Raw genomic sequence first — 13398 nt, 5'->3', positions numbered from 1 at the left:
GTAATTTCAGATGCACTGTGTTGGCAGTGAAGGAAAAGGCACTACTCATTACTTCACTCTCTCGTTTCCCTCTAAGACACTTTCACAATCTGTATTTGGTGTATCCTTTCCCATTTCTAACAGGGGAATTGGAACAGTGAGTGGATGTCTAATAACACTGGAGAAAAATCAGAAACAGTAGGACTTTGAAGACTAGGCAATTCAGAAAGGTGGAAAAGAAAACAATGAAAATAAATGCAGGTGGTGGAGTAAAAGCAGCTAAAGCTGAATGTCTGTGAGAGAGAATATTTAATAGAAAAAGTGAAAGTCAGAGGAAAAATGAGTCTGTCCATTGGCAGTGGAACTGAAAGTCTAGGGAAAACAGCACTAAAATACAGGAGAAAGGGTAAAAGGAGGAGTGAAACGGGAAAAAAAAAAAGGCAACTTTTCATATTATGGGAATTAGATTTTTACTACACATGACTCCAGGATTTAGTGCTTACTTAGGTATTTCCATTTTCTGTAGAAGAACAGACCAAAAGACAAGCCCCTCCACCCTCAATGCTCTCTCCTTGAAATCCTAGCACTGGGTAGAGAAAGATCCATCCTGCGGCACAGCACCCATTTTAGTGGCTACAGATCGCCAATTCTTGCACTCGAAAGGTACACAGGAACAGTGGAAAAATTAGGAAACCCTATGTTAACCAGGTTCCTGATTTCTCTGCCTGTATCCTTGCCTGAGGCTTTTCTATTGCTGTAGGAAAAATGAGTTACACAGAGATGAGGGAGAAGAGTCTCTGTGAACCATTGCAGAGCAGTATTTGCTAATGAGTAGAGCATTACCATGTTCATTAACAACGTATGTTATACTCTCAAAACTACAAGTACCCCATTTCCTAGAATAATTCAAAGCAACACTTCTCGCATGTGAAGCCACTGGCACCATCTTGTGCTGAAACTAAATTTCCCTATTGCGTGAATTCTCCCTAAGCTCCTAATGGAAATTCCTTTCCAAGCACTTAGATACTCATCTCTTTGTACAAGTCACTTAGAAACATCTTTCTTCAGCATTATATGTTTCCTAATCAGAAACCTTGGCACAGATCACTTTTTAATGCTTTTTTCTCAGTCAACTTTTGCCTGTTTATTCCAGCTGTTGTTCATCCCGCTGATAGGAACTAAACACGGTTAAACAGACTCAGGGTTGGTCTGAACAACCCCTCCGCCAGCAGCACTTGTGGGATCATGGGGCTAGAGCCATGACAAGAGCCTCCCAGAATACCTGCAACCATTAGGACCTCTGAACACCAAGAAAGCTTCTGAAATTTGGGGCATTAGCTTCTCTGGAGCTCACCTCAAATGCACAGGGTTAGGAGGGATTCTCCACTTCAGCGCATACAGCTTATGTTTGCGTGGTGGTTTACCATCAGTTTTGGTTTTGCAAATCCCATTTACCTACAGAGCACAGCCCTTCTGGCTGCAAAATGAGACTGGTAATCCCACACAAGTGAGGGCCAGTCATTCCCACCACCCCAAGATAAATTTGACAGTTGCCATTCCATTTCCCATGTTCACAAGAAAGCATGGTGCCAATCAGACACAGGCATCCCTCCGTTCTTCCCCCATACATACCTGCCTGGATCATCTGTACTGGAGGCTGGGCTTGCCTCTCATAGCTGACATGTTTTCTTAATCCTTTTTTCTCCTCAGGGTCTTATGCTGGTGCAGTGGTCGCCATGCCACTGGCAGGTGTGCTAGTGCAGTATATAGGATGGTCATCAGTCTTTTATATTTATGGTGAGTTGCTTAACCTGCCAGCAGTTTTGGTAAACCTGTACAATGAGTATGGACCAAAGTTGTTTTGGGTAATGAAGAAGTTGCAAATGCATATTCAAATTTATTCCCTACTTATTGCAGCTTCTGAAAGCTGTTATTTTGTAATCATCTGTTGTAAAATGTTTTAAAATTGTAATGACCAGACTACAGCCCATGGTCACAGGGCTGGATGCAGTTGCAAAGGTTGCTCTGTAGCACTAATACTCAGGTGGTAAGTGTCCTGGAGTGTACGCTGACAGCAAATGCTACAGCATATGCATCTGATGGGGAGCCAAATGCCTCTGAAACCTTCTGCCCTGAGATGTCTGCCCCATCCTGCCCATGCTTGGTAAGAGCAGTACCACTTTTACAAGTGATCCCATCACACGGGTACAACCTCATGCCTGATCTGTGGTGCCTCGTGCTTCCCCCCACCGTACATGGCAGATATGGCTCAAACCCGGCCTTGCACAGCAGCAACCCAGTTAAGATGGGATTTCTCTGGAGACACAGAATGCGCCGTAAGATTTGCTATTGCAAGCTGATTTTGAAGTTCTTCTATGCAGATCGTGGTCATGTTATGACCAATCTGGTGTTTTCCTTCTCCAGGTCCCACATAAAGCTTCGTTTCTGCCTTATCTCTGTCCCATGCATATCACGTAATACAGGTGACAAAATGTTCTAATGATTTGCAGGCAGGCATACAATATACACAGAGTTACTTATCATATTTTCTTACGTCCCTGGGCATATTTTCTGCACAGATTTGGTTTAACTGACTCTTGAAACGAACTTCAAGGCCTGTAGATACTGAAGTGTGGCTGTATTGGTTTTTAAAAACTGAGCTTTGCTTTTCCTGCTTCTCCAGGAATGTTTGGGATTGTTTGGTATGTATTCTGGCTGCTTCATGCCTATGAGAGCCCTGCTGCACATCCAACAATAACCAACGAAGAAAGGATATATATAGAAACAAGTATTGGAGAAGGAGTCAGCGCTAGTGCAAGTGTAAGTAAAAAAGGCTTTTCTGGTTATGATTTGTGAGATTTTTACACAAGACGTATACTACCAGCTGCAGAAGAGCAGCAAAACTATTTGTGGTTGATGTTCCGGGGCTTTTCCTTTTATGAAAATTACAGGATCAGGCTCATGAAGCTGAACAGGAGAAGTTCAACAACAGGTAAAACACATTGTGCTGTGTCAACTCTCAGTTTATAGAGCGTCTCTAATGTAGGGAGGGGAAAGAATTGAGGAGAGAGAGAACGACACACTGATCTCCTTCTCTTGAGTAACTATCATGTTTGTTCTAAAAAATATTAATGGAAATAGCTAAAGAAGAAACTGCGTGCAGATGTTAAATTATCCAGCTGCCTTTTGAGATCTTTTTAAGGATGATTGATATTCTTAAAGCTTAAGGACAAGGTTTCTGCCCTGCTCACTCTCACAGCAGCTCAGCTCATTGTTTTAGGACTTCTCTCTCTGAGAAGATCCTGGAAGATCCTGGAAATTTAAACTAAAACCTATTTTCCCATCAAACTTCTCCCCATTTCCTTAGATATCTCATTTTCGCTAGTGGCGAAAACCAAATCTGTTTCTTGTTGAACTATTTCTTCTTGGCTTTTACTTTAGAACATTCTGGAGTAACATAACTCCAAACTCTTTTCTCTACATGTTTTGTGTAATACCCTTGCTGAGAGTATAAAGAACCAGACTCTCCTTCTGGGCATGCTCCTGAAGTTTGGCTGAAGACACTCAGATCTTGGCTGGAGACACACACACTTGTTCCAGGCCACGGTTTTCTCCTTGCTGTACAGTGGTTTTACTGCAAAGGACACTAGTATCACCACTGTGTTCACACACAACCACAGGCATACAGTTGCCCATAGAACACAACTACTGTTTTTTTTAAAAAAGTAGAATGTCAATGTATATTGCCACAGTTACATATTTCAGCTTCTGATTTGAAGTCTATTATAAGTGAATAGGGCACTGAAACTTTTTTTAATTTTTTTTTCTTGCTGTATGGAGTATTGAGGCATAAATAAAAACTGGAAATGCCAAAAGCAAGTTGTAGAAATTAAATCTTCTACTATAAGCACTTTTTTTGGCTGACTGAAATGAATTGGGTTGAAGTGGGTAGCTGCCTGTTGCTGTGCTACCACATATTTCTTAGCTTGGATAATCCTTTTCTCACAATCTTTTTAGCAGAATATCTCAAACTGCATCATGCCAAAAAGTGGGGAATGGCACGAAGTTTTCTCTAGTTTTCTTTGCTTCTGTTACTGATTCTGTTATCCCAAGAGCAAGATTCCAGAAGATCTTGTGTAATTTCAGTAAGCAGAGCAATAATATTAGAGTAGGCATCTTAAGAATCCTGACTATCCTAAGAAAGTTTCTTTACTTGTCTTTCGCCACTAATCCAGGAGATATCTTTCACTTGCATTGTAAGTGTTTTCAGTGTAAATCAGATACAATGTACTGGATAATCTGATACTAAAAGGTACTGGGGTCTTTATTCTGCCTTCTCATTTTTTTTTTTCTTTTTTTTCCCCCAGAAATTTAGTACACCCTGGAAGAGATTTTTCACTTCAATGCCAGTTTATGCAATCATTGTGGCAAACTTTTGCAGAAGTTGGACCTTCTATTTGCTCCTTATAAGTCAACCTGCTTACTTTGAAGAAGTCTTTGGGTTTGCGATAAGTAAGGTAAATGACTGAGATGAAGCAGCAATGTCCAGACCTCACCCTAGGAGGTGCAGGATGCTTGAAGATTCCCAGATCTCTCTGGAGCAATTACAGTAGATTATTCACAGTAGTTGGGATGACATACTTCTGGTGATCTGATAGAAGGAAAAGCTTGTCAGCATCAAATTATTAGCAAAAGGAAAGAACTGAAAAGTTGTTTTGGGAAAGTTGATTAAAAAAACATATATCATGAAAAACACAATGTAAGTAAATAGAAATGCGTATTTTGTTTAGTGCCAGCAGTTTAGCATTACTTTCCAGGTAATTTTCATCCTCTTTTATTTTTTTTTTTTATTTCATTACTTTTTATTGACAATGAGAGGTCAAATTCTGTATGAACTTAGATTCCCTTCCACTGCCACTTCATTAAAGCCAGTATTATTGCACTCCCTCTTCAGAGCATGAACAAGGACTTCAGAATATTTATTCCAGAAAAGTTTTCCCAAAATTCCTTTAAAGAAACCTTCTTGCTGCACTGTGAATTATTTTCAAGCAAGTGTAATCCTGCGAACTGATAACAAACAACATCATGGTCTGGGAGCACTAGTGTGTCCAGGTTCTGTAATGCTGTCATGACAGCAATGATACTCTGAATGGCCAAGAGCAGCATGGAGGTGAAGTACATGGCTATTAAGACAAAACAGGTTTGTTTATTCTGAATTGCGTTTCATAGATCTGAGAGTTGCACCTCCGTGTGCCTCACTAGTTAAAAATTGGTGTAAAACTGACTCAGTGTCAATGTAAGGAAGTTGCATATCCTAAAAAAACAAACTCAAACTTCTCACTAAATTACTTCTTCAAAGAAAAGCTTCTAGAAGATGACATGCTGATCACTGGAACTCCACCAAATAGTCTTTTTGCATATCTGGGATAAATACCAGAGCTAACAGAAACAGTAATAACCCTTTGGTGGAAAATCCACCAAGGGAAAGTCACACTTGACCAACTTGATAAACTTCTACAATGAAATGACTGGCCTGGTAGACAAGGTAAGAGCAGTGGATATTGTCTATCTAGACTTCAGTAAGGTCTTTGACACCATCTCCCGTAAGATCCTCATAGAGAAGATGTTGATGTAAGGGCTGATTGAGCAGACAGTGAGGTGGATTGAAAATTGGCTGAATTGCTGGGTCCAGAGGGTGGTGATCACTAGCACAAAGTCTAGCTGGAAGCCAGTAACTAGCAGTGTGCCCCAGGGGTCAATACTGCATCTGATCCTGTTTGACATCTTCATTAATGATGTGGATGATGGAGCAGAGCGCACCCTCAGCAAGTTTGCAGATGACACAAAACTGGGAGGAGAGGCTGATATGCCAGAGGGTTGTGTTGCCATCCTGAGGGATCTCGACAGGCTGGAGGAACCTCATGGAATTCATCAAGGAGAAGTGAAAAGTCCTCCACCAGAGGAGGAACAAACCCATGCACCAGTACATGCTGGAGGGCCACTCAGCTGGAAAGCAGCTTTGCAGAAGAGGACCTGGGGCTCCTGGTGGACACCAGGTTGAACATGAGCCAGCAATGTGCCCTTGCAGTAAAGACAGTGAATGGTATCCTGTGCTTCATTAGGCAAAGTGGAGGAAGATGATCTTTCCCCTCTACAGAGCACTGATGAGGCCATACCTGGAGTACCGTGTCCAGTTCTGGGCTCTCTGGTACAAGAGAGACATGAACATACTGGAGAGAGTCTAATGTAGGTCCTCAAAGATGGTTAGGGAACCGGAGCCTCTCTAGTTCCTATAAGGAAAGGCTGAGAGAACTGGGACTATTTAGCCTGGAGAGGGCTCAGTGGGATCTCTCTGGTATTTACGAATGCCTCATGGAAGAGTGCAAAGAAGACAGAGCCAGGCTCTTCTCAGTAATGCTCAGTGACAGGACCAGAGGCAACAGGAACTTTCTAAAACACAGGAGGTCCCATCTAAACATTAGGAAACACTTTTTTACTCTGAGGGTCGCCAAGCACTTGCAGAGGTTGCCAAGAGAGGTTGCGCCTAAAGTCACCCCATCCTAAGGTCACCCAGGTCTTGGTTGCAGGTTCTGTTGGAGGAAAAGTCGACAATCTTCCCACACAAGGATCCAGAATAAAAATGTGTCCAGTGGGAGAGGCGGGGGAAGAAGAGGTGAAGAAAAGTTATGGTTCCGGTTCTCCTCCCCCTAACCCTTGAGGAAGGACACAAACCCTAAACACTCATTTGTCTAATTGCAGGTTGGCCTTTTGTCGGCAGTTCCCCACATGGTCATGACAATCATTGTACCCATTGGAGGGCAGCTAGCCGACTTCTTACGGAGCAGGAAGATTTTAACCACTACCACTGTAAGGAAGGTCATGAACTGTGGAGGTACTATTGGTTTCTGAAAATTTGATTTTTCAATTGTGCACTGCAGTAGATGCAAATATCATAATTTGGTCCATGTTTAATTGTAACAAGAGGCAAATTACTGTCGATTGCATCTGCAGCTGGTTAATCTGAAGCATTTAATGGAGAGCTGATGGTAAATGTCCTCATGGTGTAAATCCTTGCTCATATAAGCATGTTTTAAAAAGGGAGGAGGCACGAAGCCCGGTTACAAATTAAAAGAGCAATAGGGGGCCCAGAAGACTAGTGTGATCAAATGGGTCTCATCCTGCAAACTTTTACAGAAAAAGTTAACCACGTACCGTGGTGCTGGAGAGACCCTTTCCCAGTGGATACAGCCTTGCAGTAACTGGCACATGGGAAGGTGCTACTTCCAGCAGAACCCACTGGCAAGTTTAGGCTGTAAGGGTTGGGTAAAAAACCAAAAAAGACAGGGGACAGACAGACTCACTTTTACTTAGCACAAAATAATTAGTTTCCAGTTCAGTCACTAAACATCAATAACATCTACATGTAAGGAAGATACTAAATTAGAGCAAAAATTTCAAGGCAGATAGCCTATGGCGCCGCTGTCATCTGCCAGTTCCTGGCTTACATTATTTATGGATGACATAGGCTGCCTGAAACAGAGATGCCTGCAGTCAGAGATGCCATGCAGCTTGGCTACGCAGATAGAACAGATACTCAGAGTCATTGTGCTTTCAGGGTGCATTTACAGTGCCATTAAAAACAAAACAAAACAAAACAAAAGGATTGTAATATTACGTACTAGAAAATACTAATTTGCAGTAATGGCAGAGACTGGAACTTTCCTGTGATACCCAGGGCTGTCCTATTGTGTTGGTGGCACCCTTGTCTGAAAAATGGTCTTTTGCTCCATTTGCCAAGAACATCTCAACCACAAGAGATTGGAGGCAAAAAGTATTTTTCTTCTTTCTCTACCACATTTGTGTGTTTGTGAATTTTTCAGTGCTTTGCACAGAGTCACTTTCTCATAGTTTCCCTGTGTTGCTCTGTGAGTTAATGCCACCAGTTTCCTGGGTCACTTACATAGCAATGAGGAGAAAAAAAGGATATTCTCAAACATGAATCCACAAAGCTGCCAAATACGTTCAAGAATAGCTGTAAGATATGAAAGGATTTCGTCTTATTTTAAGTTGCTACTCTGACTAGACCTTATTGGTATCTCTGTGACCAATAGTAATTCAAATGTAATTTATTCTTATGTGTTCTATTTGAAGGATTTGGCATGGAAGCAACCTTGCTTTTGGTGGTTGGTTATTCACATACAAAAGGTGTGGCTATTTCTTTTCTGGTGTTAGCAGTAGGCTTCAGCGGCTTCGCAATTTCAGGTAAGAGTTAATCTTGTTATTGGTTTTACTATTAGTGATAAAAGTGATGTTATCATCCTCACTGTTGTTACTCAGCATTTCTATTATTCTGTTTGCTCTTAATGTGGCTGTTTACGGGATATTCCCTATTTCTTCCTCTATCAGAAATAGCTAACTTCAGTATCTATGAAACATGTTGCACACAGGACATGAAGCTTTTAAAGAACCTGCTCTTTATTGATTCTGGTTTACATCGGTTTTGTGCTGTTATTTTCTAATATACTTTTACATTGCCAGCCACTTTTTCTTCTTGCATAAACAGTATCCCTAAAAGGAGAGAGACTCTGGAATGAATAGTTGCTAAAAGGGTATCAGTTGCAACCCCGCTCCCAGCCCTAGCTGCCAGTTTCTGCTTTCTAGGTCAGTTCTCTCTGTCATGTCCTGTAACCAGCCCTTCTCCAGAACAGCCATTTCTAACCTTTTCATGGGTCTCACCAGTTTCAGACTGACTTTTGTAGCTCCAAGAGTGCTGTTGTTATTAAAAACCCCCTTTTTTTAATGAAGATAGAAGGCCATCAGCTAGCAGACTGCCAAGAAGATGGATCTATTGAGCAAAATTGAACAGCGGAATAACTGCTGGTCTTTAGTTGTTTCAGGATTATGCAGATGGGAAGTAGTTTTGCTACTCAGTTATGAGGTGCTTGCATAGCAGGCCATTCCTATCAATCAATTTTTATTGCAGCATTTTCCCAGTACTCAGCTTTTTACTGTATTTAATCCTATGGAATTGGAATTCATAATCCTTTCTTGTGATCATCCATAGCTCACATGGCTAATTTTCATTACCTAAGGCAAGATAATTATCTGATCTGATTTTCACTGTTTGTTTTTATTTCTTAATAAAATATGTGCCCAGATGACATGCTACAGTAAGGGTAATTATTTTTTCTATTGGTTTATATATATCTGTAGATAGATACATACATACATACATACATAATGTTGTTAAACTGCTACTTACAGTACTGGAAAACATGTATTAAAAACCACTACTACCTAAATAAAAATATATCAGATATCTGATGAACATGAGGCATTAATTCAATAATTGCAAATGTTTGCTGAACAGATACTTTAAACAAGCCCAAAGCAAACTGTATGTTCTATGCAACATCATCCCCACAGGTGGGGAAAAAGGAGGTTTTAAAAAGGAATAAAGAGTTGCAACATATCTTCCATCTTTATCACCAATAAAATACTACCCTTCTTTGTCATATAGATGGTAATAGGGTTTCCTATCTTCTTGAAGCTTCTTTGGCCAGAACAGCTGTTGAAAGCCCTGTTGCCTGGTAGTGCAAATCTGTAGAGCTGACCATTGTCTCTCATTTGCTGCAGGATTTAATGTGAATCACTTGGACATAGCCCCACGTTACGCCAGCATTCTGATGGGGATCTCCAACGGCGTGGGGACGCTGTCGGGCATGGTGTGCCCGCTCATCGTTGGTGCAATGACAAAACATAAGGTAACCTTTCTTCATGTTTTCTAGGATAAGGATTAGGTAATGCAACAAAAGTTAAGGCATTTCAAAGCTTTCTTGGAACTCCATCTCATCATTGATCTCTGCAGCTGTTTTTAGGTCTTGTTTGTTTTGAACATTCAGTTCTGCAATATCATGGAGTCAGATTCTTGGCTATTATAAACTAATTATCTGTGTAGGGAGATATTATTTTATACCACCAGAGGCTGGATCTCTGCAGTATCTCCGTACTACTGAGTAATGCTTATAGGTCTTGGGAAACTCTTCTACAATGCATCTTTGGTAGGGTTCCTAAGCAATGATTTATCTACAACAAGATTAACTTAGTTGCTAAAGAAATTCCTGCGTTTCCAGCTCACGAATATTTCACATGCAAGAGAGAAACTTCAATGTGAGAAAAAAAAATCCTGTGTTTTATTTTATTAGCCATTGTTAGGAAAAAAAAATCTTCACAATGACTCATAAATTGTTCTATCTGTAACATCAGGAATAAAACACTGATGACAGTCATTGTTCAATATGTACTAATTAATGGTCTACTTCAGAGAGTAATATTTCTTTTTGTTGCAAACTTAATGAGACCTACATGATTCTTTCAGACCCGGGAAGAATGGCAAAACGTCTTTCTGATTGCAGCCCTGGTGCATTACAGTGGAGTGATATTCTACGCTATCTTTGCTTCTGGGGAGAAGCAGGAATGGGCTGATCCTGAAAACCTCAATGAAGAGAAATGTGGCATAATTGATCAGGATGAACTAGCTGAAGAAACAGAGATGAACAATGAAACTTTTGTAAGTCCAAAGAAAACATACGGTGCTACCAGTCAAAACAGTGAAGCACAGAGAAGGGAACAGAGAAAACGAAAGCAAGTAATTCAAGACATGGAAGAACAGACTTCTTACCATTATGAAAATGGAAATTTTCAAGATTTGTCATAATACTTGAAATTGTAAGGTTTGTATAGCAGCTACTCCCATCCCTCCATTCTACCTAGCTGCCCCAGATCATCTGGTATCCATATTTATTTTCTTATTCAATTGCGTAACACCTGGCCATGTGGCTAGATGCAAGGGGTGGTAGTTCCCTTCTAATAGTATGGCAGAGGGCTAACAACAATGGGACTGGGAGAAGTGATACTGAATCCTTGCTCAGCCATCGTATTGCCTTGGGAGGACCCATTAGGAGACAACCAGCCCTGGCAGGGCTCCTGCTTGGTGCAAGCCTATGGCTGTAGGAGCAAGGAGTGCCCTCATCTTCTCGCCTGAACAGAGAAAGGACAAGATTGTATCAGATGGTGGTTCCACAGTGATATGTGTAATTACAGTGGCTCCAGTGGCATGAAAGTCTGCCCTGAGTGGCCTTGCTTTGCATTTTTAGGCTTCTGAGCCGCTTAACCCATGTGAAATTGCAAGCTCATGCTGAAAGAAGTTTTATGGCGGTAGGCTGTAATTAATCACTAGTGGTCACTCAACAACAGGAAGAGGAACATGTAGCAGAGATGGCACAGTATTGCTTCAACAGTTCCTTCAAACTGATTGACAATCTGCTTTATAGGCATAGCCCACAGAGTCCGGATAAGGCAATAAAATGGATACTTGTGAGATTTCTTCCCCTACAAAGATTTTGTGCTGGCATGAAATAATTTTGAACACAAAATCATCGTTAGTGATGCAATATTATTAATCCTTATGAAAGGAAATCTTAGTCCTGTTGAGATTGAGTTTCTCATTCAATTCATTATTGTGAAGTAACTTAAATATATTTTTCTAGTATTATACTGATAGAATTCCTGGCCTCAACACCAACAGTCCTCATTTAGGTGAATGAGCTTACTTACAAGAGTAAAGTCTTTAGTTCTGGATCTGTAACTTTTCAATGCCTCAAGTTTTGCTCTTGCTACAAATGAAGTACCGTACCATTTGAGACTTAACAGACTATCTATGTCTGAAAGTAATTTTCTTTTGCCATTGTTAAATGTTTGACAATATATAGTGGATTTAGCCTTTTTCTACCATTTTTAGAATCAAACAGTGGAGCATGCTGTATCATCTCAAGCAGTTAGCTGCAACTCAGAGACTCATTGTGGCATTAATACTCTTTTCAGAATGGAGAATTTCAGTAAGCTGTGATTTAATTTGTCTTTCATTATGTGTACTGCCTCATTAAATTCAAGTGAAAGCTATCCTGCCTAGCCTACGATGTGCTTTGTGGTGTTTCAGTGTTATTGTTCTCATGTACCATACATAGCCACTGTGATGCACAGGAGATTTGAACATTTATAATATGTTTTGTTATTTGTCGAAATGCAATTGGATACCATGAGTGGCATTACACTTGTACATTCATTTGAATCCATGGATGACTTATCTTCCCTACAAATGTAATTAAACAGGTAGACCAGGAAGTTAGCTGATTCTCTTTTCACATTTCTGGTTCCTTTTCTACCTAGCAAAATCCAACCTACGACTATATATGGATGAGAAGTAAGGTGAATGGATGCATGCCTAGTTTGACTCCAATGAGGATTTTTAATTGCTATCAGCAGATAATTTCATTATATGGGTATTGTTATGGTACAGCTTAATCCTAACTCGACCCAATACAGTTTATTAATAAACCACTCACAAAAAAATCATCACTTTATTACATTGGGACAGAATTTTTTTTTTTTTCAAAAGTGAAACTTCAGTTTAGATTAGGTCTGCTTATTTCACTACTGACATTTAGAACAGGTATAAGAAAACATCTTATTTCTTGCAGGTTATAGTCAACATTTGGGGATTTCAGTGTCAGGAGCCTGAGTCAAATGTTCTCACCAGTCTATCAAAGAAGCTGGACCAGCTGCTGTCAAATTATTTTGTGATGTTCACAGTTTTTGAAAGAGAGAGGGCCACTTCTTTGCACGTGGAAAAATCAAACAGCTTCTTCCTCCCTCTCCAATCACATGTAGTTACTATAGAAACTCTTAATAGGGAAAATTGTATTATGAAAGGACTTAATTTAAGAATTCCTGTATGTATAATCTGGTAAAGAGGAAAGAGTAAGAGAATCAGCTGGCCTTACTAAAGAGAGGACCAGACAATGGACTATTCCAGAAACAGCAATGTTTTCTGAGAAGAATCATCATTTTTCCGGTAATGATAAAGGATAACTTTCCTGTCTCACTAAGAGGAAGACAAAGGGAATGAATGTCATTGTTATGACAAAGAACTACAAACATCCTGGAAGTTTGGGAAATGGCCAACCGGCACATGAGAGCTTGGTTGCCTCTGTGGTGAATGTATCTGCTATTTCTTACTGTTACAGACATGTGCCACAGCTGTCACAAATGACACGTGATACAGTGAGGAGCTCAGTTTCACAGGATCATTTTGCACCTGCAGACTGCACTGATTTAGTTCAGTGGAAATTTGACTTCAATGGACATTTGAGCATTATTTAATGCCCTGACATAAATGTTTCAAAAACATTTAGATGAGCTTTTGCATTTAAATAAGCACTTCCTTTTCTAAATTTAACTGCTTCCAGAGGCAGAATGTAATTTCTGACTAAATGAAGTTATGCACAGACCACAATGCTTTTCCAGGCAATCACATTCAGATGTTCGGGCTTTTTCCCTTGCCTTTTCATCTATTTAAAA

At 40.2% G+C, this 13398-nt stretch overlaps 1 protein-coding gene across 1 annotated transcript in view; it reads left to right on the top strand.

Moving 5' to 3' along the window:
* The window catches only part of SLC17A8 (solute carrier family 17 member 8), a 28468-nt gene extending 17772 nt beyond the window's left edge, over positions 1 to 10696 (top strand). The window contains exons 6-12 of the mRNA XM_065647056.1: positions 1690 to 1776; positions 2663 to 2799; positions 4347 to 4496; positions 6739 to 6871; positions 8131 to 8241; positions 9616 to 9743; positions 10358 to 10696. Of these exons, the coding sequence (XP_065503128.1) occupies positions 1690 to 1776; positions 2663 to 2799; positions 4347 to 4496; positions 6739 to 6871; positions 8131 to 8241; positions 9616 to 9743; positions 10358 to 10696 (1085 nt within the window). The remainder of the gene's footprint in view (positions 1 to 1689; positions 1777 to 2662; positions 2800 to 4346; positions 4497 to 6738; positions 6872 to 8130; positions 8242 to 9615; positions 9744 to 10357) is intronic.
* Positions 10697 to 13398: the final 2702 nt, after the last annotated feature.

This window comes from Caloenas nicobarica, chromosome 1, assembly GCF_036013445.1.
Source record: "Caloenas nicobarica isolate bCalNic1 chromosome 1, bCalNic1.hap1, whole genome shotgun sequence".
Lineage (NCBI taxonomy): Eukaryota > Metazoa > Chordata > Aves > Columbiformes > Columbidae > Caloenas > Caloenas nicobarica.
This window is presented reverse-complemented; position numbering and strand designations above follow the sequence as displayed.